At 60.9% G+C, this 24,680-nt stretch overlaps 7 protein-coding genes across 7 annotated transcripts; all 7 read left to right on the top strand.

Annotated features, from left to right (window-relative positions):
* Positions 1 to 907: 907 nt before the first annotated feature.
* LMXM_27_2240 (conserved hypothetical protein) lies at positions 908 to 2,578 on the top strand (the record flags this gene model as incomplete). Its single annotated transcript, XM_003876753.1, has 1 exon — positions 908 to 2,578. The coding sequence occupies one exon, from the start codon at positions 908 to 910 to the stop codon at positions 2,576 to 2,578; it is 1,671 nt and encodes a 556-aa protein (XP_003876802.1).
* A 2,958-nt stretch (positions 2,579 to 5,536) lies between these two features.
* LMXM_27_2230 (conserved hypothetical protein) lies at positions 5,537 to 11,923 on the top strand (the record flags this gene model as incomplete). Its single annotated transcript, XM_003876752.1, has 1 exon — positions 5,537 to 11,923. One exon carries the CDS (start codon positions 5,537 to 5,539, stop codon positions 11,921 to 11,923), a length of 6,387 nt encoding a protein of 2,128 aa, XP_003876801.1.
* A 1,151-nt stretch (positions 11,924 to 13,074) lies between these two features.
* On the top strand, positions 13,075 to 14,112 carry LMXM_27_2220 (putative ribosomal protein L11; the record flags this gene model as incomplete). Its single annotated transcript, XM_003876751.1, has 1 exon — positions 13,075 to 14,112. One exon carries the CDS (start codon positions 13,075 to 13,077, stop codon positions 14,110 to 14,112), a length of 1,038 nt encoding a protein of 345 aa, XP_003876800.1.
* A 1,274-nt stretch (positions 14,113 to 15,386) lies between these two features.
* LMXM_27_2210 (putative dual specificity protein phosphatase) lies at positions 15,387 to 16,445 on the top strand (the record flags this gene model as incomplete). Its single annotated transcript, XM_003876750.1, has 1 exon — positions 15,387 to 16,445. One exon carries the CDS (start codon positions 15,387 to 15,389, stop codon positions 16,443 to 16,445), a length of 1,059 nt encoding a protein of 352 aa, XP_003876799.1.
* A 2,820-nt stretch (positions 16,446 to 19,265) lies between these two features.
* Positions 19,266 to 19,985, top strand: LMXM_27_2200 (conserved hypothetical protein; the record flags this gene model as incomplete). The annotated part of the gene is made up of 1 exon (XM_003876749.1): positions 19,266 to 19,985. One exon carries the CDS (start codon positions 19,266 to 19,268, stop codon positions 19,983 to 19,985), a length of 720 nt encoding a protein of 239 aa, XP_003876798.1.
* A 1,039-nt stretch (positions 19,986 to 21,024) lies between these two features.
* Positions 21,025 to 21,513, top strand: LMXM_27_2190 (conserved hypothetical protein; the record flags this gene model as incomplete). Its single annotated transcript, XM_003876748.1, has 1 exon — positions 21,025 to 21,513. One exon carries the CDS (start codon positions 21,025 to 21,027, stop codon positions 21,511 to 21,513), a length of 489 nt encoding a protein of 162 aa, XP_003876797.1.
* Positions 21,514 to 23,075: 1,562 nt separating this feature from the next.
* On the top strand, positions 23,076 to 23,939 carry LMXM_27_2180 (conserved hypothetical protein; the record flags this gene model as incomplete). Its single annotated transcript, XM_003876747.1, has 1 exon — positions 23,076 to 23,939. The coding sequence occupies one exon, from the start codon at positions 23,076 to 23,078 to the stop codon at positions 23,937 to 23,939; it is 864 nt and encodes a 287-aa protein (XP_003876796.1).
* Positions 23,940 to 24,680: the final 741 nt, after the last annotated feature.

Here is a 24,680-nt window from a genome sequence, read left to right as displayed (position 1 = left end):
GTACCTCCTCCCCTCATAATCCCTTTTGTGTGTCGCATGCATGTTGTTCCATCCCCTTCGCACTCCTTTTCACGGTCCCAACGTGATGCACACCTACACACCCACATACACACACACACACACACATGGATACACGCCTGCATGTGCCAGGGTGCAGATACGGCTGACCGAGCTGTGGTGGTGATCCACCCTTCGCATTTCCCCCTTTCGTTTCTCCTCCCGAAGATCTTAGCAAACCACCACCGCTCTCTCAAGGCGGTTTTACTGCACCGCAGCGCGCTCAATGGCGTCACTGGTTCCGTTCGACTTTCGTTGCGTTAGACACCTCTCTGGTGTCTCTCTCCGCTGCGCTCCGCTACATGTGTGCTTGGCGGCACAGCGGCCGCGGCGTGCTGCACCCACCGTGGTGCCAGCTCAGCCAACGAGTGCACCTGATGACGGCGGCTACGACTCCTCGCTACACTCGACTGCGTCTTCGGCAAAGGGGGGCGTGGGAGGCAGCTGCCAGAGCTCGAGTATGCAGTCTGACGGGGAAGGGGTTTCCATGAGAACATTACGTCGCCGATCACCGTCGCCGCCACTGCACGCTACGACTGCTGATGACTCCTGGCGTTTGGCTTTGCCGCTCTCGTCCCATCCAGACCAGAACATAACCTTACTCGACGAAGAAGCAGTACACGCCACCCCTGCAGGCATCGTTGACGTCAGCTCATCAGCACACACAGTCAACTTCCACAACCCCTTGTTGTGCATCGAAGTCTACTACACCATCGGCGCCCTTCCTCCGTTCTCGTCATCGGGCGCTGGAGTTGGCCAGGCGAGCAGTGCCGCGTCCGCGGGATCGAAGCGCGACACAGGGGCTACAAGGGAGCACGGCGGCCGCGGCGACGGTGATGACGAGTGGGCCATGGAGGGGCAGTGGCCACCCACGCTCGTTACCTCACCGGTTCCCGTGTATACGAGTGAGGTGGCGCGCGGCAGTTCACATCCCTGCTGGTCCGCCATACCGCCTGGGCAACTGAACGCGTACGGCGCGGCCACACAGGTTGAGCTTGCCTTCTACTACACGGCTGCATGCCTCTCAAACGCGGTGTCATTGATGGCGTCTGCATCGGATACCACGCCGCCCACAACTACTCTCGATCACATTGTGCCCACAGATGTGTGCGTGCATCGCTGCCAAGTGGACATGCGCGACGTGGTATACGCCGGGTCGACCATGGAGGAGGCAGACGCTACACTGAGCCGAGTGTTTCACCTCGAGCAGCAGCAGCAACAGCAACAAACTCGATGCTGCACCAGACCCATCATCTTTTTACGATACACGGACGGCGTCTTTGTCCCGCGCGTGTGCCTATCAGACATCTCAGCTGCGGCCACGGCGCTGCTGGAGGAGATGCAGGCGGCTCGAACTCGCACCTTTGCCTCACCGCCGACGGAGGCCGAGCTGCAACCCACGTTTTCCTTTCCCGCCACGCTTCACACGATCGCTGGCCAAACATCGATCATGACGCCTGCCGCGGCGGAGGCGGCGGCGGCGTGTGAAGAGCTGCCGTGGAGCCGGGCACCGTCTTCTGTTGGCTGGCGGTACCCACCCACTGCTGTCCCTCGTGCCGGTCCGCTGCGTATGACCATAGGGGACGTGAAGGCGGCAACGCTCGCGACAGTTGCATGGCAGCGACTGGCGGAGCTGACAGAGGAGCGGCAGGGACAACTGGCAGCGGACTTGAATCGTGAAGCCGCCGCTGATCCACTGGAGCGTGCGGGGGAGGCACGGTGTGCCGCACTTCGCGTGCAGCTGACAGCTGCACGAGAGCAGCTGACCCTCTCCACTCTGGAGCTGGAAGCGCTGCGGGAGCAGGTGGAGGAGCGGCAACGGCGGCTACAGAGACAAGAGGAGGCACAGGCCAAGCTGCAGAGCTATCAGGTTTACACGGTATCACCCGAGGCGGGAGAGCAATCAAAGGTGACGGCCCGTGAAGAGGAGGCACAGCGCGCACGACTCCGCGCTCAGCTCGCCAGAAGCAGGCAGCAGCGCGCGCGGGAGCTGTGCCTGATGTACACGGTGGAGCTTTCGTCCCAGTACGCGAATGAGGCCTGCACACGCGCGGCGGACGCGAAGGACCACATCAACAAGTGCGCTCTCCCGATCATGTTTGCTGGACGCGCCGAAGCTGACAGTGCCTCGCATTTGGTGGCAAGCACGGCAGAGGATATGCAGGAGGAGGCCATCGGTCTCGGCCATGCCGGTCACCTGCTTGTTGTCCTTTCTATCCTGTACAGCTGCGCACTGCCCTATCCGATTATTCTAGCGAGCGGACAGAGCCACGTGCTTCAGTCGCCGAACATCAGCGCCGAGCAGGTGTTGGCGGCCCCTTACACGCTCACCGATGCGCGCAAGTACCCGCTAAGTTGCCACAAGGTGGCCGAGCGGCCTCTCATGATGGCTGGTGTGCATCTGTTGCTACGCGATGGGATTGTCCTGGCAAAGGCGATGGGGAAGCCGGAGCGCCGCGTGCTCTCCTGCTCTGATCGGCTCGGCGCGCTGCTCGATCTGCTGCTACACGACGTCGAGTGAGGTTTATCAAGGAGGGATGTGTGCTCGTGTGTGTGTGTGTGATGGCGAGATTCACATGCCGTGCCCCAGATGGCAGCGACACCGTGATAGGGGGAGGGGAGGGGCATGTGCAGACCGTTTTGACAGCCCCTCTGCCTCAGAGCGTCTGTTCTTCCCCTCGTCCTCCCGCAGGTGTGTGACAGCACACACGCGCGTGCACTCCCCACGAAGGCACGCACACACGAATGAGTGCTCGTTTCTCCTTCATGCGATGGGTAGGCGTGTGAGTGAGCGGCGCGCCACGTCACCCCCGGCCGACTATCCCCTGCTCACCGCTCGTGCGCTTCTGCTCTTCGTGTGTCTCTGCTCGCTCTTCTTTTCGCCCTCGAAGGAGGAGGGAGCGAGGGACAGGGCCACAGCTGCAGCAGCAACGCGCTAGCAAGCGAAACACCCGCCCTATCCCTCCCCCCGACACACACACACACACACACATACATAGGTGAGGGGGGCCGTGTATGTGCACCAACGTACATACTACCAAGAGACGGGAGAGGGTGGGAGGGGGTTAGTCGCGGAACAACCACCCCTTTCCTCCTCTCGCTGTCCTTGGTCACCCCCCAACCCCCACCCGCTCACATTTTATATGCCGCGTGGCCTCTCAGACCACAGATAGCACTCTGCCTTCCCCCTGGTTCTCTTCACAGGTGTGTCGCTCGCTCTTCTTCCCTCTTCGACCTCTGCATTGCACTGGCACATACCTGCACGCTGACATGCATGTGAGTGTGTGCAGTGTGGCTCGTGATTCCTTTTCTCCCCCATCCGCTCACAGTGGCGGCACCACGCATCGACACTGAGGCAGTGTGTGCTTGTGTCGGGGTCAGTTGAACACACGCTGAGCGGGCCCGATATAGTGATACGACGGAGGAGGTGCGTGACCTCGGCGCCCCTCTCTCCCCTCCACCCATTCGCATACCCACGCACAGAGCGACATACATACACACGCACGAGCACGTGGCTAGGGGCAAACACGTGGACGCGGCCACCGCTGAAGCTTCATGTCTTCTGCACCTGCAAACTCCGGAGACGCACTCCCCCACTCCTCCGACTTTGCTACTGCAGCCACCGCCGCCTCGACCAGTGCCGATGTCTTCTCTTCAGCTTCTGCCGCTCGCATTGAGGAGCTCCAGCGCACGCTCGAGGTACTCTATCGCGATATTCTCTTTCCGTTCTATGAACCGGTCGAGCGCCTCCGCGTCGTGACCAATCGAGCGATCCGGGTTCAGGACGTGGTGGATGCCGTGAAGAAGCAAACCCAGAGTGCGCCGTGAGACTGAAGCCCCCCCCCCCCACCTCCTCCTCCACTGAGGTGAATGGACAAGTGGAAGGAGCAAGCGCTAGCCGCGGCATCGGCGTTGTTGTTGATGCGGGGCCTTGCCAAGGTGTGAGAGGAGGAATACCGATGGCGGCACCGGCAGCAGTCGTTGCGATTCGTTGCTTCGTGTCCTCGTTTGTGCACTACGGATGAATGTTTCTGTGGTGTGTGTGTGTGTGTGGAGTGCGAAAAGCGCCGGTGGATGCGCGTTGTAGAGAGAACGGAAGGCGACCGTACTGACTCTCCCCCTTGCTTGCTTCTCTCCTCTCCCTCTTCCGGTGCTCAGCTTCAGCCTCCACGCACTGCGGCGCTGGCGTTCGGCCTCACCAGCCGACGTCCCCCTCCCCCTACCTCCACCCCTGCCCTCCCTCCTTCACACGGAGACAACCGAAAACCAACAAGAAGAAGAGCACATCCGCAGGCATAAAGAAGCGAATGAAGACGTCAAAACGTCGGCAACGCCGGGAGAAGTGGAGGACTTTACATCCGCCGTCGCATCTCACGCGGTTCCAGAGGGCAAAGTGACGCAGCAGACATGCCGTCGTTCGGGGGAGGGGTGAGGTTTCAAGTGCGCAACGCGGGTTTTTGAGAGCACAACGGGGGGGGGCGAATGCTCTTGCACCTCTAATAACGTCCTTTACGCTGCATTCAGCTCCCTCTGCCCTGTCGTTCTCCTTTCCTTTGTGGCTTTCTATCATCACGCTTTGGACCACTCCCTTCTCCGTTCGCTGTGGATGTGAAACACAGCCACGGTTGCTGTGCGCCTCTCTTTCTCGTATCGACTTCATTCACGACTTTCGCTTGCACACGCACACGCACACGGGGTGCATCGCTGGCTGCGGGTGTCTAAGTGCACGTACGAGTGTCAGAGAGGGAGGAGGGGGGATAGCATGCCAGTGCTAGAAGCCGACGCGCAAAAGCCGATCACCCGTGTTCTCCGTTTGCTCTACTCCCTCCCCTCCCCTCCCGTCCACAGTCCGGCGGCGGATCCATGAGCTGCCGAGGAGGAGGATCAGCAGCCACACAGAAAGCAGCACTCTGTCTTCCCTTTCCCTTTTGTTGTTGGCTGTGTATCCCTCTGTACTTGTTATCAACGCGTGTGCGTGTCTGCTCACCCGCGCCGCTGCCGCAGCCTTTGTTCTGACTGAACGAAGAACAGCACGAAAGTCATGAGGAGGCCTCATGTGCTGCGTCCTTTTCTTTCTCTTCCCGCCCAGCGAGAGCCATGCGTAGGTGGGGACCGCTCGCGACGCAACGTGCCTCATCTGGCTGCGCCGCCGCTCCTCCTCCGTGCGCCCTTGTCAAGTCCAGCATGGCGCTTGGCTGCCGCCATGGGGGTGGTGCAGGTGGCGGGCACTGCAGGCTCGGTGCCCTTGGAATCGGGTGAGGTGGCTGCACGGCCACGGCCTCCAGATTTACACGACAGTGATGGATCGCGCCCGTCGGCGGCACCGCTAGTCTCCTCCTCAAGCACTCACAGGGGTGGCTGCACCAGTGAGGCGGCCGAGGAGGCACCTCTGGGCCCTACACTGTTCCACCTTCTGCAGCTCCGGCGCTGGGTCAATTTGTGCCCCGCTTCCATAGGTGGCGCATACTCGTCAGGCGTGATGGCCATGCCTGAAGAGATGTCGAGGGGCACCCCACCACCACCGCCGGCCAAGCCGTCCTCCCAGCAGGAGGGGGATCTTGTGCCCCTGAACCGTGAAGTCCGCGCCTTGGGCGACCTGCTGCGTGCGTACCGCTTCTTGTATCGATCACTGCCCACGTGTGTGCCGAGAACGACGCCCTCCATTTCCAAGACAGCTCAGAGTAGCCGCGGGGGATCACGAAAAGACAAGCGCGCTCCAGCTCCGCTGGTGGGTACGTCGACGGATGCCGAAGAGGCGTTGCTGCTGCCGTTGCAGCGCGATGTTGTGCAGTGCGTGCTGCAACGCCTGCAGGTGATGGAGCTTGTTCTCAAGAGGTTGGTGGATCGAGGTGCATCACAGAAGGGCGGTACACTCGGCGGCCCCGAAAAGGCAATGCGTGAGGAGGTCACCGCATTCTTCGCTGAGGAGATCCGTGTTGTCGCCGAGCTTGTGGCGTTGCGCGGTGCTCATGAGCGCGACGCCCAGTCGTTGGGGTGCCTCGTCCATGTCCTCACTGCCGCAGCGGATGCAGGGGTGGTGGTGTCCGTCGCCACGCTTGTCGAGGCAGCAGCGGCGGCGGTGCAGCACAGCCAGCGTGGCGTGGACGAGGGGGGCGCCTCGGTAGCAACGGCCGCCTGGTGCAGCTGTGTGCCGTGGCTGCTTCACTGCTACTCCACCACACATATCCGGGTATCACCATCGCTGTTGACCACCTCGGTGCAAACGCCCGGCGGCGGCGCAGCAAACTGGTCGGCTGCGAGCGCATGGATGACCGCCGCTGCGGATCGCGTGTGCGCCACGGAAAGCACTGAGCTGCTTCAGCTCACGCCAACACCTGCGGAGGCGCGGAGAAAAGGCGTGGTGGGTGGCAGCGGTGCCGACACGTCGGTGCAACGCGAGAAGGCGGCGAGGGCGCATACATTTGGCCCGTGGCAGGGTGTGCTGGACGCCGAGGCTACCCACACGGCGGAGGCGCAGACGTACACGTTCGAGGGAGACGGCGGCGGCAACAAAAGAAGGGTGGCAGGGGAGACGTGGCTGCGGGACTGGTGTGCAGGGTGCGGCATCACAGGCGTCGGAGGAGAGAGCCACAGCGACTCCACCGGCATGTGGCACCCCTACTGGAAACTGGTGGTCAGTGGGATGGTGCGAAACTGTGCCCGCGCGGTGGATGCGATTGTCGAGCTCAGCGAGGGAGCTGACGAAGAGAGGCGCAGTGATGAGCTTTCTTCAGCGAGGCCCAAGGCTACACGACATCGCGGCCCGGCATCGTCAAACTCGACGCCTGCAACTCTGGAAGAGATTCAGTTCTACGCCGTTGGCTCTTACGTCGCTCTCCGACGCATTGCAAGCTCGCTGCAGCGTCATCATCGTCTCATGCCGCTGTTGCAGCTGCATGAGATGGTGAGCGGGTTTGTTGGCCCGTCTGGCGCTGTCGTGGGTGCTCTCTTGCCGCCGCCGCAGCAACGACGATGGCACGAGAAGGATGCCCCGCGCCGCAGCGCTGGTGGTGTCTCCGGCTCGTTATCGACGGGGGCAGCTGCAGCACAGTTGCGGCGCCGCCTCTTGTCAGGCGAGCTAGTGCAACCGCAATCTACCGCGCCGGCTTCTCAGGGTGAGCGCCGACGGCACTGTCGCCGCGATCGCCGATCGCCGGTGTATCTGCCGCAACGACATCAGGCAGGTGCGATGCTGTGGCGCGAGGTTGCTCTCTTTGACGCGTACACCCTCATTACTATCGGCCACGTGAGCGAACACGCCGTCGACGGCGCGGAGGTGGACAAGAATGCCGTGCTGCAGCAGCTGGCATGGCTTCAGCAAGAGTGTGCGCTACACCTCAGGGTGCTGGAGGCTTCGGAGGGCAAGGTAGCCGAAAGGGCTGGCACCGACTCCGAGTCTGCGGCGTCGGGGGGTAACATCGACGATGAGTCAGTAGGGGCCGAAGACCGTGGTGCGTCCTACTCTATGTCACTTGCACGAAGGTCGATGTTGCTGCAGTGCCTCACACAGCGCACTCGCGCTGGGCTGATTGCCAAGCTGCAGGAGGGACTTCGCCTGAGTGCCAAGGTGCTCGCCCGCTGGGGCACGCCGGAGCAGATTTGGGCACTCTACCTTCGCTATCCGTCGATGGGGGCTAGCTGGGAGGTGGGGCGGGCGTTGCTGCAGTGTGGGCAGTACAGCGTCGCTATGGAGGTGCTGGAATCATTATTGCAAGCGAGCGCGACCGCGCGCGGGGCGGCAGCGACGTATCCGTCCACCGTCTCCTCTACATCCCTTCCTCCGTTGCTGCTGTCCACCGGTGCGATTGCCGTGCGCCAGCTGCTGCTGGAGGCAATGGAGGGTGCGGCAGCCGCCTTGGTGCAGCACTCACGGTGGTGTCAGGCAGCTTTTGCCTCAGGGGCCTCTCCAGACGCCGCTGCCACCTCTACCAACGGCAGCGCGGAGGAGGAGGAGGTGCCACTCTCGGCAGAGATGCGTACGGAACTGCACTCCTTGTACGCACACCTGTACTCCCTACCGCTTCCGCTTCCTCTGTGCCTTCACGCAGTCGTGCGAGGCCTCACTTCGGCGTCCTCTGACGCCGCTGTCTACGGCATCCACAACGATGCCGATGCCGCGTCCCCATCAGCTGCACGTCCGCACATCGGATCAAAGTTCAACACCTCTCCACGCTCCTCGTCTGCGTTGCCGCCTCCGTCACGACAGCCGCGCACGTACGCAGAAGAGCGCGACCGCACGACGGCGGTGCTCTGCACATATGTTCTGCGGTGTCATCTGGCTGAAAACCCGCATAAAGGGCTTCTGGCCAAGACAGTGGAGCTCTGGGCATCGTGCGTGGCGCCGTACTTGTGTCGACGCAGCTGTGACAGCGCTGGGGCTTCACCAGGGTCTCCTTCCACGTCACTAGAGCTATCCCTAACGGATCAGTACCTCCGTGCGGTGACAGCAAGGATCCTCTGTGGCTACCCTCAGCTACCGGTCGCTCGACTGCTGTTGTCGCGTCTGGTGCAGCTGATGACTCCGGCGCCGTCGATGGCGTCATCGGGCAGTATAGGTGCTTCATCAACCGTCGACGGCGACAATGTCCCTGCAGGAAGTGATGCGCGGGTAGCGCTGACGGTGGTGTGGTTGCTTGGGGTGCTCTACAAGCTTGTCGGCATGCCTGCACCTAGACACTCGACCACCAGCCACGGGTCTCGTTCTCACGCAAACGTTGCCGTGCCCACAGCCCTCGCCTATCGGCTGTGTGTGCCAGTGACCACCACCACAGCTTCAACGCAAGACACGGAGAAGGCAGCGCCCATGTCATGTGATACGCAGCTCCTCGCCCGCTGCCGCGTGTGGAACGCTGGCTTCACGGAGCGTTACGCACTGGACACACTGCGCTTGATGCCCCGTATCGGCTTGGAGGCTCTCGAACGGCTGCTGCGCTCGTTAGCGCGGCGGCACTCTGCCGCGGAGGTTGCCACCAGCCCGACCGGGTCTCTCATTGCGGCCGTGCAGAGGGCAGCCACTCTGTCTGGACGGAGCGTCGGCTTCTTCCACGATCGTGTCAGCGTGATCTTGCAGTACCGTCGAGTCGAGGAGGAGCAGCGTCAGCCCTGGCAGTGCAGCGCGTGCTACCTGTGGAACAGTCGGTACGCACGAGCCTGCAGGCGATGCCATGCCTTGTCGACGGTGCTGCTGCAGTGCCGCGCGTGCGGGTGCTTGACATCGTCTGCGGACGACCGGGATGATCATGGGTTGAGCTGCGACGTGTGTGGGACAGCGTTGGTCCCACCGCTGTTGTTTCAGAGCAGCGGCGAGGTGGCTCAGTCACCTTCGTCAGCGGCAGATCGGTTGCTAAGCACTTCCACGATCGATGCAGACCTCGTGCACGTGCAGACACAAGACCTCACGGCTGCCGCGGGTAGGCGCTTCGCTGCTGCTGCTGCTGCTGCCACCGTCACCGGCACCGGTCGCGCAGCCAGTCGGTTCACCGCTTCTGCCGCCATCGTACGCGTCGTGCCACTGCGACAGTGGACGTGCATGCACTGCCGCACCTTGAACGATCCGCAGCACGTTTTCTTCTGCCGCGGCTGCGGGCGAGCGACGACAGATCCGGAGAAGCGCGAGGCGGCGGCCAGCGCTGCTGGTGAGGTCAATGGCGCAAGAAATTCGGTGGGTGCGCTGGCTTGTGAGGGTTGTGGGCACATCCCCAAGTCCATCGAGGCGCGTATGCTGCCGTGGTGCGAACGGTGCGGTGCTCTTTATCAGCGCGTTCGAGAGCTGCACAAGCTGTCTGCCGGTAACTGCACCTTGTCATCGTCGACGACCTCGTCTTCGCATTTCTCCGCCTCTGCCACCGGTGCGGTCCTTCCTGCCGCTGCTGCTACAGGGCAGCACTCACCATATCTGTGGTGGTGCGCCGAGTGCACGGCGGCGCTCAATCCTTGGACACGCACTCACTGCGAACTCTGTGGCGCCGGCCGGCCTGCCGCTGCTGCTGCTGTGCCGGGGGCGATTCCTGGTCTCTCACTCCTTTCAGAGAAGTACAACGCTGCCGCGCCGTTCATTGCGCTGCCTTGGTTGATGCAGGCGTGCCCCTCCTGCAAGGCACAGAGTCGTGTTGGCATGGGTCATTGCTGGCAGTGCCACGCGCTGCTGACGTGGCCGCTCGAGGTGCAGCGGGCGGTGTCCGACGGGTGGCGGCGGTGGGTGACACAGGTGGCGTGCGTCGTGATGGACGTCCGAGGGACCGAATCGAAAACGGAAGATGAGGCCGCCTGCTCATCTACAGGCGCAGACGCCCCACTGCACGTCCCATGCGCGACGCAATGGCTGTGCTTGCATGATGGCTGCCTGCATGTCAACGTTGTCCACGGAGCAGCAGGAGATGCTTATGGCGACTCAGGTGCAACACCGGTGCCTCTCTATCATACATGCGCCGCGTGCGCCTTTACACCGCGTCGTCCAGGCGAGGTGCTGAGCCCGTTTCACGACCACTTTGCCTGGAGTGAGGCAGCGGCGCGGCTTTCTCCGACGACCGCTGCGGTGGTGGTGGAGGCACTGCTCTTGCCACCGAGCTCACCGTTGCCCGGCGACGTCACTATGCGACACTCCGAGTCGTTCGGGACTGTGAGCGCAGTTTCAAAAGTGTTGTCTACGGTACGATCAGAGGAAACAGCGGCGACGGCGTCACAATCACACGAGCGATGGCTTCATTCCTCGTGGCTGTCCGGCGCAGCGACCACCGTTGCCTGCACTTCATGCGGGGCGAGTGTGGCGTCTGTGGCGGCGGGGCCGTCAACACCGTTGCCGGTGCGTCTTCGCCCGCTCTTCATGGTCAACGTGTGCGCCTCTTGTGGGTGTTGCGAGTGGGGTCGGTCGTCATGCGCGTATGACATACCCGGCACTCCCCGTGTCGGTGCTGGCGATGGGGTGAGTCAGCGCCCGTCCTCGTCCCCCGCACGTCGTCAAGCGAGAGAAGTCGCGATGGCGCAGCCACCACTGTTGCCGGGAGAACATGCCATGGCTCTGCGACTACTCCTGAAGGCCCTGGCGCACGCTGTACAGGAGGGGGTTGCGTTTGAACTACCTCCGTCCAAGCGCGTGACTTCCAGGTCAAGCTGCGCCGACAGTGGTGAGGCCTCAATGGCGGCCTCTTCTCCGGTATCTGTGACGCTGCCAAGTCGGAGGCTGGACTGGGCGTGGCTGTCTCGTTTTGTCCTCTCTGGGGTCCGGCTCATCACCTCCTCCGTGATGGAGGCGCTACCCCACCGCGACGACTCTGGCGGGGGCTCGTGCGCGCTGCGTCACCAGCACTGCCTGGACGAGCGCCTGCCGTGGCGCGGCTGCGACTTGGCGTCTCCGCAGCAGGCTTGCTCCGCTGAACCGCGAGTGGCCGTGCTTGAGAGCCGTGGGCACGGCACAGGAACGGTGCACTCAGCCATTGTAGATGTGCGCCAGGTCTTGGACGGTGTATGTGCTCTTGCCGAGCACCGCGTCAGGGGCTCACTGTCGTGCTCGAGGTCGCCGCGGCGACAGCATCGCGGTAAGGGCGATCACGCCCACCGGCAGCACGCGTCTCCACCGAGGCTCCCGCCATGTCTGCAGGACGCATGGACTCGTCGGCTGATTCTTGCAGCCCTGGAGCTGATCGATGTGGTCAACGCCAGCACTGTCTTTGACGAGATCGGATTTGCCACGCTGCGCCGCCTGTGCCTCCTGCTCCGCCCTGACGAGGCGGAGCACATCAACACGGAAACCAAGTGGGCATACCTGCAGGACATGAAGCTGTCTCGGAGCCACGTGTTGCGCGGGTGTGTGCAGTGCGAGCAATGCTTGACAACCCATGAACCCGATCAGCCGTGCGCCGCTCCGTAGCCGGCGCATCACCGGTGCTATTCACCGAAACTCCCGCGCACGCGCGCGCGCACACACACACACAAAGCGATGTGGACGGCGTAGCGTGTCGCCTGCTTGTTATGGGAGCGCCGGCTCTGTTGTTTGAGAGAGAGGCGAGGGATTTGAGGGAGGGGGAGGGGGAGGAACTTCGGGTGGCGCCGGTGCAGCGGATCGCGCGTTCTCTCGTCTTGTGTGTGCTTGCTCGGCCACCCGTTCACACGAAATACGTTTTGCCTGTGCCGGAAAGACTATCGCGAAGCGACCAGCGAATTTGCATGCCACGGAGTCCCCCCACCTCCACCCCTCCGGACACGGACGCACTTGCACACACGTTCCTCAACGACGCTAATGACACATCATCATTCATTCCTTTTATGTCGGAGAAACACTCAAGCAGAGGAAAGCGAACGCCGTACGATGTGCGCGCTCGTCTGCATCCGTAGCGGTGGCGAAGGCAGCGCACCTGTTTGCGCGCTCATGTCCATGCGGCCCCACGATGGGCCCCGTGCGTCCTCCTCCTCCTCAAGCCATGCCGCGTACATACGCACACATATGTACAAGCACCTCGCTCATTTTCCTTCCGCGGTCATCTTGACTCCCTTTCTTGCTGTCTTCCTTGCTGTTTTCCTTGCACACATGCGTTAACGCACCCGCCCGCCCGTGCCCTTTGGCGCCTCCTCGCACCAGCACCTCACACGTGGACTCGTTGAAGGAAGCACTCGGTGAGCAGCTGTGGGTGAGCCCATTGGTGTGCCTGTTAGTTGTCTGCTTTATGGTGCATCTCCTCACCCATACATGCATAGGCAGGCAGCTGCGCCTCATCATCTCTGTTGTCGCCACGTCCTTCCTCGTTTTTTTTTGCCACTTGCTTGGGGTGTTCTCACCTCGGGTGGAACGTGCTGACTGTGTAGTCGCTCTCTCTCCCTCGTGGGCACCTCCCCGACCCTCTTTGCCACTCCCTCCCCCCTCTCCACCCACGCGTTTGCACGGGAGCATTCGTACGCGCACCTGGCGGGGCCTCCGTTGAACAGGGCGCTTGTCTCCTGCCATATTGCTGTTGTTGTCGTCGTCGTTGCTGGCTTCTTCTGCATCAGAGGCACGCTCGGTTCTCTCGCGCGCGCTCCGCTGAGATGTTGCGACGTAGTGCGGTGCGGTACCTCAAGGCACGACCAAAGACGGTCAGCATCGAGCCAGGTAGCAACCGATTTCTCGATCCCAATGTGGAGGCAAAGGCGAAGGACATCTTCGCCGTACCGGAGTTTCCGAACAAGGCGGTGCTGCACAACTGGCGTTTCTTCATCAAGGCTGGCAAGGCCGCAACGGGGCCGCCGGTTGGCCAGGAGTTCTCGAAGCTGGGACTGAAGGCGATGGACTTCGCCAAGGCGTTCAACGACCGCACCAAGCCGCACTTCAAGGACGATATCGAGCTCATTGTGCGCATTCAGGTGTACTTCGACAAGTCGTACATCTTCCGCATCGAGCCGCCGCCGACGGCGTGGTTTCTGTTGCGCGCGATTCGCAAGAAGAGAGGCGAGACGGGCCCTGTTGTTCTGCGGGGCAACTACTGTGCCTACCTCACCCTAGAAATGTGCTACGAGATCGCCAAGATGAAGCAGATGTCGTGGGGAAAGGTCGAGTACCCACCGATCGAGGTGCGTGTGCGGCGTGTCGTTGGTCAGGCGAGGCGCATGGGCATTGCTATCATCGGCATCGACACCGCGCACAGCTCGCCCGTGAAGGGCATGACGGAGAAGCAGTACCTTGAGGAGAGCGAGAAGTACCGCAAGGTGCACATGATACAGTACGAGGCGCTGAAGGCGAAGGAGCTCGAGTTGGCCCCGCTGATTGAGCGTCTGCATCGACCGAACATGGCCCCGCTGACAAACACGCAACTTGAGGAGGGCCTGAAGGATGCGAACCTGCTGAACGCGCTGTGGAAGTCGTCTCACCCCAAGAGCCTCTTCGCGCAGGACACGCGCGATCGCGAAATGGCGCGCCGCTACCTGAACACGCGCGGCTGGTTCAAAGAAATGACATCGGAGGAGATGCGTGTGGTATTTCTGAATTACCGCCTGCCCGAGCAGGATCGCCAGCGGCAGCTGAACATGACAGACGGACAGGCGCAGTCGCAGACCTACTGGTCGCGTGATGCCGCGTCACCGCAGTAAGGCGGGCGCGCTTGTGGGACGGGGAGAGCTTGTGTGGTGCTGAACAGGGGCGTTGCTGGTTGTGCTGTGCCTGAGTCGGTTGTGCCGCCACTCACTTTTCTCTTTTCTTTTACCACACAGTCACACACATACACACGACAGGCCCTCTGGCCTCTTGCTGTTCTTCCTCTCTTCTCCAGCACTGTCTGAACCCTATCCCCCCCTCTGTCTGGCTCCATCCCTCTCGCCTCTCGTTTTGGGTTCTTCGTTGCCCTCTCCGCGTCCGCGTTAGCTGCGTTGCTCTCTGCCTCCCCCCGTCCTTAGTCTTACTCATCGCGTGCAGCCATCCAACTCAGGTGATGCGTGGCGCTGGGGGGGGGGGCGGGGAAGACGGGGGAGGGGGAGTTGGTGGATGATGAGGTCACGTAGGTTTTGTGAAGAAGAGTAAGGACTAGATAAGCCGCGAAGCGAAAAGGACGCACCTACAACGCACAGAAGGTTTCCCTCCAACGGCAGCCAGAGCCGAGGGTGTCGTGGATCGAGGCAAGAGGGAGAGAGGGAGAGAGGGAGACACACACGAGGAGGGAGGAGGGCAAAGGCCGACACACGACGAGACCGCCGTGTTGCCCACCCACCCACACACACACACACCCCTTTCGCCCTCCGTCTCCCTCACTCTCTTTTCCTCTTTTTGTTTATTATTCAGGTCCTCTTCTCCGTCGACCGCCTCCCACCCATCCACCGCCTGTTGCGTCGTCGACGCCGACGGCACCGCTGCGCCCGATTTGCCTCACCCCCCTTTTTCTTGCGCTCGTGTTCTTTCCACGCCCACCCACCGCCCGCAAACAAACGCACGGGGGCGTGCGCGCGTACTTCCTCCGTCGCAGGGCCCCACCAAAAACAAAGAAAGAATCAAGCGGAGCATCACGCAACACCGACGCACTTCGACACTCTGCCCATTCTTCTTGTCCTTCCCCATCTCTCCCCTCAACGCCCATCGTTCGCTCTCCTACCCAGACTGCATTCCACCCCAAGTTGCCTCCTGAAAACCGTTATTCGCCAAGTCCTTCCCCCCCGTCCCCCATCACCGTCGCCCGCCATCATCTCAGCATCCGTCACGGCGGAGGACGAAACGGTAGAGACGAGCACAGCGACTCGTACACAGGCACTCACGCAACCACGCAGGTCACGTGGCCCACCGTTCCCACCTAAAGCTGCTTGTCCTCCCTGCCCCCTCTGCGCCACATAGGGCCGCTTCCCAGCTTTCTCAACAGCAGCAAAGGAAAAGTGCGACGATGCAGCCCAAGGTGAACAAATTGTCGCCGCAGCGGAAGAACACCGTTCACCATCTCCCCGATGATGACATAAACCTTTTCTTCCGCGTGCTGCGCTTTCTCTCCGCCCACCCCCACCTCGCCACCCTCGACAAGGCCACGGAGCGCCTCGATGGGGCCGACAGCAGCCGATCCACTACTCCGTCCGCGCCGGTCGCCAGACGCGGCGTGCAGTGCACCCAAACTGGAACGAACGCCTCCGTGAACGACCGAGTTCCAACGCCGCCCGTACTGCGAGAACCGCTGGAAGAGTTCCGCATGATGGCGACGAATTTGCCCATCGACCAGGAAGGGCTTGAGGTGGCGCGCAAGACTGTGTGTGAGCTTCTGGAGGGGCTCTGCCACAAGCTTGCAGATCCTGCCATCACGAAGGAGCTGCGGCAGAGGGTACTGCTGACGGACGAGAACGAGCTTCTGGGAAACTCGAGCAACAGAAGCGGCGCACTGGGCAGCTCTGCCGTGGCGTGCGGCGCCATACGTAGTTTAGGCAGCTTTGGCGTCGATAGCCTCAACCAGATGCAAGAAATTGTCCCTGGTCTGTGGTGCGGCTCCTACCACCCAGGGACCGACCGCGAGCTGATGAAGCGCCACGGCATCACACACGTGTGCTGCTGCATTGACACGCCGCCAAGCTTCCCGGGGGACTTTAAATACATGAGGCTGTCGGCGGACGACCGCCCCGACTACGACATGACGCCGCATTTTGCGCACACCTTTGAGTTCATCGAGGACGCGCTGGTGAAGAACCATGGCGGTGTGCTCGTGCACTGCGGCGCTGGCATCTCTCGCGCGCCGACGGTGGTGTCAGCTTATCTGATGCGGAAGCTGCGCCTTTGCTCGTCTGCTGCCATTTATCTTGTTCAGCAGCACCGCCCGTGTGCGTCGCCAAACACTGGTTTCCGGCAACAGTTGTACGAGTACGGCATGAGGATTGGTGTGAGTGAGCAGGGACCGGCGGCGCGTAGGGAGCTGGCGAGCGAGAGCATTTGGCGTGCGGGGAATGCTCTGAGGAGGGCGTAAGTGTCCAAGAGGGGTCATCGGCTTCTCGACGCCCTCCTCTCGTCCTCTCGGAGCAGGGAGACGATGCTGAGGGGAAGGGGGGGGCAGAGACTCATCGAAAGGGCCAAATGCTGAGCACACGTATGCAGGCATGTACGCACACACGTGGTGACAAGAGGGCAGGGGTCTGCACTGCGTCTGGGAGTCGGTCTTTTGACTGGGCACCGACGCTGTCTCTCACTCGCCCTTTGCGCACTGAGGCCTCCCCTTCCTCCCTTCTGCCGCCTTTTCTCTGCTGCCTGTATAGGTGTGTGCCTCTTCTCACCATGTATGGCGATGTGGTACACATATGCGCGTGGTGGTGGGAGTGCTTGGCAGCTCCGTCTTCCTTTTGGCACCCATCTATCTGCCCTTTTCGTTTTCTGTTTTGTCACCGTGCGTGCCGGAGGCGCATCCCTGCCCTGCCCCGCGAGTAGATATATATATATACCCATCTATAAGCATGTGTGTGCGTTGATGTGCATCTTTTCGCTTGCTGTTTTTACTGCACGGGCTCTCACTCTCCCCCCTCTCTCTTGCTCTTCGGGCTTTTTTTCTGCGTTGGAATGGGGTGGGCTGTCGTTGCCTCGAATAGACGTACTCGTGTGCCTCTCTCCCTTCCCTTCCCTCCTCGGTCACTACTGGTGTTGCTGCCTGTCAGTGTCACGGCTCTCCCCTTCCCGCTTTGACGTCGGTGCGTTGTTGCCGGGAGTTGGGGTGCTCTTTTCATCATTTTGCTCATTTCTCTCCGATATCGGAGAGCGCGTTGCTTGCGCACGCGCTCGATCCCCGCACTCTCTACGTGTCCCCTTTTCCGTGTTTCGCATAGATGATTGAAAGCCGGTACGAGAGGTGGGGGCAGGGAGGGGGGGGGAAGAAGCTTGGAGAACGGCGGAGGTGTTTTGCGTGAGGGGCACGGGTAACTGATACGATGAGCGATCCTATCGCCCTCTTCCCCTCCCTGCGTTGGCGAGAGCGGAGTGCAGCCACATGCGCGCTTCCTCACTCCGTCGGCATATACTCGTACACACCGCGTTGCCCTTTCGGTTTCGTCGCCCCCCTTCCCCCTTAACGGCTCCGTTTTTCGTGTTTCGGTTTCGCTGACGTGCTTTGTTATTCGCATCACCGTTGCCTCGTTTTATTGCCGTTCTCTCTCTCTTCCTGTGTGTGATCGCTACCGCACTCGCACGCTGGGTCTTTTGCGGAGGGGAGGGGAGGGACTGTATTCGGATGCGTGCTTCATTGACGCGCCAATCTGCGCTTACGTTTTGTTTTGTGATTGTTTTCTGCTGTTCTCCCTCCGTCTGTCCCTCTCCGACCGACACTCGCACGTGCGTGCGAGTGTCGGCCGCCAGCTTGACATGCGCTGCGCACACCTACACCATCCCCCCACGAAGACGCACGCTCGACTGGTTGCCGACGTGTGCCGTTTCTTGAGCTCTTTTTCATTCTCTCCATGTCTAGTGTATTCCGGCATCTTTTCATCGTCGCCTCCATGACGGAAGGAGTTGCACACGTGTTGCTCGTGGTGGCTCTGTGCTCCCTGTCCCAAGTATATCCGGTGATGGCATGCGTGGAGATCGACGATGGCGCATGCGGTTTCATCGCTGCCGCTCTTTAATTAGGACTCTTCACGTGCGTGCGTGCGTGTTGTGCTGGAGGATGTCCGCTAGTGGAAGACGAGAGAGGGTGATGCCAAAATGTGTTGGTCACGCACGTGACGAGTTGGGCGGGAGAGGAGAGGGGGATAGACGGTGCGGAAGATGCAGGGGGCGCGCATGTAGACGGCGGTGGTGTTCGCTTGTCGGTGCACTACCCACCAGCGCACCCCCTGTATCTTGTAGCGTGCTGTCGGCCTCCTGCTTCTTGATCGCATGTTTAATTTTCTGTTTCCCATTGGCGTGTATAGGCCCTCCTCCGCAGGGCTGCTGATGCAGCGGCGGCGGCGTGTGGAGTCGATGGTGATGGCTAGGGGGGGAACAGAAAGTGAAAGGGAGTAGAGACACAGAGAGGGGGAGCGACAGTATGCGTGGGGTGCTGTAGAGGTGTTTTGGTGGTGGGAGCGGAGATGCCGCCGTGTCTCGTTGATGATTCCATGGCCCCATGCACGCCTTTTCATACATACATTTTCGTTTGAAGCCACCCACGGCGGTGGGGGGGGGGAGGGCACACCGTGATGAGCGTGTGTGCGTGTGCCGACGGCGGGAAGTCCTGGGAGGGGGATGATGAGGTCTGCACCACTACTATTTCGTGGCACCACATCCTCTGTAAACCTACAAGGGTGAAGTCTCTCTCCTTGTGTTCCCCCTATATATCACCTCTCGCAGCTCAGAGGCACCCCAAGAAGAGTAGGTTGCACCTAGTAGAGGAGGAAGCTGCTTCCTGTGTGCTCAGGTAGAGAATAGCTGCACCAACGCACCCACCCACCCACATGCACACACATGCACAGTGAAGGAAAAGTGCAGAGGTGCTTGCGGCATGTACATCCACATAGGCGCTATCCACCGCAGTCCGCGTTGCCCCATTGTTCCTTGAGTCTCTCCCGTCTCTCTCTCTTGACGCTCTTGCCGGTCTCGCGGATCTGAGAACTGGGCACATCGGCGTATCGCCACCACGGCCACAGCCACAAGCAAACAGAAAAAAACGGGGGATATAGCAGCATCCTTCCTCTTCGGCCACTTGCATCGATCATTGACCTACGTGACACCCCTCCCCCTCCACCCCGGCATTCACAGCTGCGAGAACGGGCTTCTCGAGTACCCAAATACTTTCTTGGACCCACACGGGGCACACATCGGCATCATGCTAGGCTCTGGCAAGTCGAGCGGCGTGGTGAACGAGGCCAGCAACCTCAAGGCCAATGAGAACCTTACCGCCACCATAGAGCAGATGAATTCGAAGGCGTACCGCCAGAGCCGTGACACGAACGACGTCATCCCGACACACCGCCGCCCGGTCACTGAAGCTGCCCGCGACAACGGCGTCCCCGTGTACGACCCGGCTGCGGAGAAGCACGCGGAGAAGGTCGAGCGCGGCAATGCGGCGGGCACCGAGGATGACGACGATGAGCTGATGGAGTTGCGCCGGATGCGCCTGCAACGCATGCGGGCCAACCAAGAGAAGCAGGCGGAGTGGCGCAGCAAGCAGCACGGAGAGTACCGTGAAATCTCACAAGACGACTTCTTCAACATTGTCGTGCGTGAGAAGGGTGGGAGCGAACGGGTATGCGTCCACTTCTACCACAAGGACTTCGAAACATGCAAGGTGATGGACCGTCGCCTTTCGGAGCTGTCGCGTATCCTGCTAGCCGTGAAGTTTGTGAAGATCGACGCCGAGCGCTCGCCCTTCTTGGTCGAGCGGCTGCGCGTGACGACGCTGCCGCACTGCCTGCTCTTCTTGAACGACGTGTGCATTGATCGGATTGTAGGGTTTGAGGGGTGCGCGACGGAGGACGGCACCCTCGACGCGAACCTGTTGCGGGAGCGCATCGTCCATGCACTCGAGGTCGAGGGCGACGAGTAGGTGTAGGAGTCGAACCGGCGACGACCCAAATGAACACACACACACACACTCAGACATAAGGCGCTGAGGGAAGGTTAGAAGAGACAGGGACTGGCGTCAGAGGAGAAGGGTGTGGGTAGCGGCTCGGCTGCTGTTGTGCATCTCGGCGTGATCCACACGATCTTCTTTCACCGACTAGGACGAGATTATGTCGATGGGTGTGTGTACTTGTGCCCGATTTCCTCCACCGTCCCTGCCTTTCCTGCCTCCCTTTTACGCCACGCGAGCCTGTGCGTGTGTGGCTCTTGACGTAAAATGTACTCGACAGGTTGCCGCCGCTGCTGCGCCTCCGGCTCGAGACAGCTGCGTTGGTGGACGTGCCTGCCCACGGGTTTGCTATTTGGGAGTCTGCGTGTGTGTGCGCGCGCAGGGGTGTACTTGTCTGACGCGTACAGCAATGTCAGTGGCGAGGAAGCATTGAGGCGCACATGCGCCGCTAAAGCCAGCACGTGAACAAGAAGACAACGATAGAGAAGGAGAGACGAGGGTGTGCGTGTGTGTGGGATAGTGTGTGACTCCTCTTCCTCTACCGACCACTCGACAGCTTCTCATCAGCTGCTCGCACTTGCGCACACTTGGATGTAGAGAGCGAGAGAGAAGGGTCGTGTACGAGTCGCCGCCTCCCCCTCGCCATTCTATGTACCTTGGGTCACGGACCACAGCCCCATGCATCTGCCGAGTCGAACGAGAAAAAAAGAAAAAAGGACCAGAAGCAGGCGACGCCTCTGACCACCTGTGAAGTCACCGGGCTTGTGTGTGCATGTGTGTGTGTGTGTGTGTGGCTCCATGTGCATCGCGCACATGTCTTATCATGTCTTGTTTTTCTGCATCCCCCGCCTTGTGGTCTTCTCCGCTTACGATTTTGTTTGGGGTATTTTTGGCGCTTCTGCACTACGTCGGGCTTACACCCCTCCTCCTCGCTTCAGATAATATTCTCCCCCATCCCTTCACACACACATACACGCATACACAGCGAGTGAAGCGGGCGGAAAAGGGTGCCATGGTCAAGTTCAACCTGACGTTGATGGGGCTGTGCCTTGTCGGCTTCCTTTTGTCGAGCTACGCGTATTCCGTCGAGGTGCACGCCGAGCGGGCGAAGCAGCTTGGTATCACCTACAACGCCTACTGCGATATCGGGCCTTTCTCATGCACGAAGGTCTTCTCTTCGGATTTAAGCTCCGTCACGCACTTTTTTGGTCTTCCAAAGACCCCCAACGCGCTCGTGGGGATGCTCTACTACACGGTGGAGATGCTGTGCTGCTGGCATCCAACGCTAATCTTGATTGTCAGCGCGCCGAGCATCGTGGCCACGGTGTGCCTCGCCTTTATTCTCACGGTCATCCTGCATGACTTCTGCGTGGTGTGCTGCTGCACCTATGTGGTGAACGTGACAACGGTGTACGTTGCGTACCGATGGTGGAAGCGAAGCGCGGCGAGCAAGGCGGCGGTAGCATCGTCGTCATCGAGGAAGTCCAAGAAGCGCGCGTGAGCCACTCATCTCTCACCCATTTCCTCTTCCTCTTCCTCTCGTTGAGTGGTGAACACATGGCGAGGGAGGCTGGGGAGAGAGCACGCAGAGTCTCCGCACGAGGCTCATGTGTCGGACGCTTTGCGAGACGCAGGGTGCTATAACACAGACGAGCCCCATGCCGAAAACGGACGGAGGAGCTGCTCCCGTGCCTCAGTGCGCCTCGTGTGGGGTCGAGGGTGTGCGCGTATTGGTGCGAGACACTCGTGCTTTTTGTGTGCTGAGTTTCTCTGTACAGCTGCAGTGAAGACGATGGACGTATGTGCACGCTACACATGCGCGACGCAAAGATTGGTGGGGTTGGGTGGGGAGGTGAGTGGGGACGGATCAAGGGGGCCGGGCAAGTCCTCTGCGCATATTCACTGCCCCCTCTTCCTCTCACTCATCAATAACCACGCTCATCGACTCCTTCAAGGGTATGGCAGAGACGTTGCCGCTGCCCTCTGCTGAAGAGCGATGGGCGCGCGTCTGTTCAGCACAGCTGGAGACAACGGACGAAAGGAGAACGGGATGCAGACAGGAAAGGCTGTATCGAAGGCCACCTCGATGGTCCACCGCTGCTTCCTCTCGCTGTGCCACGCACCCATGTGTACCCTTCCCTGGCTGCACAATGCACTCCGAGTGCTTATTGCCGCTTTCTCCTCCCTTCTCCCTCCCTCCCTCTCTCTCTCATGTCTCCCCCAGCACTATCGTTTAGATCCTCCCCTCTGCTGCCACGCCGTGTATCGTCATTCCACAGGGAGAAGACGAGAGGTGATACCGTTCGTGGATAAGAACTCCCAAGAACGCCTCCGCTACCCATCCGAGCACTCCCTGCACGTGCTCGAGCCGGGACACTTAGCGCGGATCGGCGTGCATGCCTTTCTGCGCCTGATGTCCCTCTCTGCGTGACCGCATTTCTCTTTCTTTGATTGTCTGTGAGCGTGAGAGGGGGCTGCAGCGCTGCTGGGCGGAGGAGAAGCGGGGGCCACTTCGGATCACCATCGCGTGAACGCCCACTCACCCACCCACCTACACACATACACACACACAGACTCTCTCGCAGATCGACGCCGAGTACTCCGCAGTTTCGCAGGTCAGGCCCTCGTACACCAACCTTCGAAACTGGCGCTTGCTGCATCGCCGTGGCCGTTGAGCACTGCTCTCCACCCCTTTCTCCCGCAGACGCTAACACGCATACTGACTGTGTCTTCAAACCGCAGCTCACCATGTACCGCTGCTCTCGTGTGTTGCTCGCCTCGTTTGGCAGCTGGTCACCTTTTGGGCAACCGGACCGCTTTGGCGATACCTCTGGCGCGAAGCCGCGCTTCGGTGATGGCGGCTCCGCCCCGCGGGACTTGTTCCAGAAGACGGCGCTGCACCGTCAGTCGCACTACGCCGTCTCTGCCGGCGGTCGTGGCGCTGTGAGCTCGTCTGAATCGCCCTCCGCGTCCTCCTCGATGACGCGGAAGAAATCGTACGCGGAGGCGGCCGCTGGGGTGCTTGGGACGGCCAGCAGTGCCGCCCGCCAGAAGGGCGTGCACATGTACGCTAGCAAGGAGAACGCGTGGGACGGCTACACGGACGATCGGTTCTACGGCGCCAAACGCTTTCGCGAGTACTGGCAGCGCATGCTGGCCGACCGAGGCGTGCGGTACTACATGTTCACCATCATTGTCCTCATGATGGCCGCCACGGCGAAGCTCTGGCAGATGCAGAACCTGCAGCGCGAGGAGAGCGGCTTGCTGGGGCCGCGGAAGAAGCATTACCGCAGCCGCCTCACCATCGTTCTCGATGTTGACGAGACCATTGTCTCCTACGGCGACAAGGCGTTCCGTCTAAAGGCCGGGCTTGTGCCCCGCCCCTACCTGGCGGAGCTGCTAGACTACCTCACCTCTATCGACGCGGAGGTGGTGCTGTGGTCCGCTTCGAGCGAGCGGTACATGCGGCAGGTGCTCGGCATAATCGACCCCATGGGGGTGCGCGTGTCGCAGTACCTCTCGCGCGGCAGCGAGTGGTTCACACACGACAACTACTACGAGAAGAACATCTTGTGGCTGAAGCGGCCGCTGGAGGATACTCTCATCATCGAAAATCGTCCGCTTTCAGTGCGCAACTGCAACGGGAATGCCATCCTCGTGGACGACTTCATCCGCGGCGAGTACATGGATACCGGCCAGGACTACCCCGCGAACGACCACGCCCTACGCACCATCAAGAGCATTGTGCAAGACCTTGAGGCGAGCGGGATGTCTGTGCCGGAGTATCTCGCGAACCACAAAGTGCGCCATCGAGAGATTAAGGAGATCCCGTGCCACCTCGCAATTCGGCAGCTGCCCGATGAAATCGCACGCGGCGTCTTCTACTTTGTGGGCGACAAGTACAAGACCAAGCTCAACGCCGTCTGATCAGCTGTCGTCCTGGGTTGTTGGGTGAAGTGCACAGCCAACTGTTGCTCGCCGCAAGGTGCAACAGGACAGGGGTGGTGAAGGAGGTCGCGACAACGATCTTGTTGGTGTTGATAGCGGTGCTGACGCGTGAGGATTGTTGGCGCTTTATGTTTTCTTCATGTGCCTCCCTGGATCCTTGACTGGACGTACTTGAGCACGCATGCAGAGAGACGCAGACATAAAAGGAGGCACTGCCGCAAAGTTGAAGTGCTTTGCCGCCCTTCATCCCCCCACCCCCACCCCTTCCTGTGCGGTGTGTATGCGCACGCATGATCGATGCAGGGATGGGCAGGGCTTCAGTTGAGTTTCTCTCTCTTCATCAGCTGCTCGCCTCTGCGGATGCAGGCGATGAGGCAAGGTGGTCGCGGCAAGCTGGAATCACAACCAAGCAGGATAGAAATGGATGTCGCGGTCGTTGTGAAACGACGTACCGGACCGATCAGCCGCTTCTCCCTTTTCTCTGTTCCCCTCTACGCATGCACGCGTGGCAGGCTGCAAGCCCCTCCACGGGCCTGCCGACTCTCCTTCTATCTGTGTGTGTGCGTGTGCGTGTGTGTGTGTGCTCCACTTTCTCTCTCCCCCTCTCTCCTCTCCGCCCTTCGCCACACAACGGCAGTCTTCGGGCGCTGCGCGGCTTGGGTACTTTTCCATCCGTCCACAACCCGCCACTACCTCCCCCTGTTGTGCACGTCCACTTTT

This window comes from Leishmania mexicana, chromosome 27, assembly GCF_000234665.1.
Source record: "Leishmania mexicana MHOM/GT/2001/U1103 complete genome, chromosome 27".
NCBI classification, from domain to species: Eukaryota; Euglenozoa; class Kinetoplastea; order Trypanosomatida; family Trypanosomatidae; genus Leishmania; species Leishmania mexicana.
Note: the sequence above shows the minus strand (reverse complement) of the source record. Positions and strands in the feature narration are given on the sequence as shown.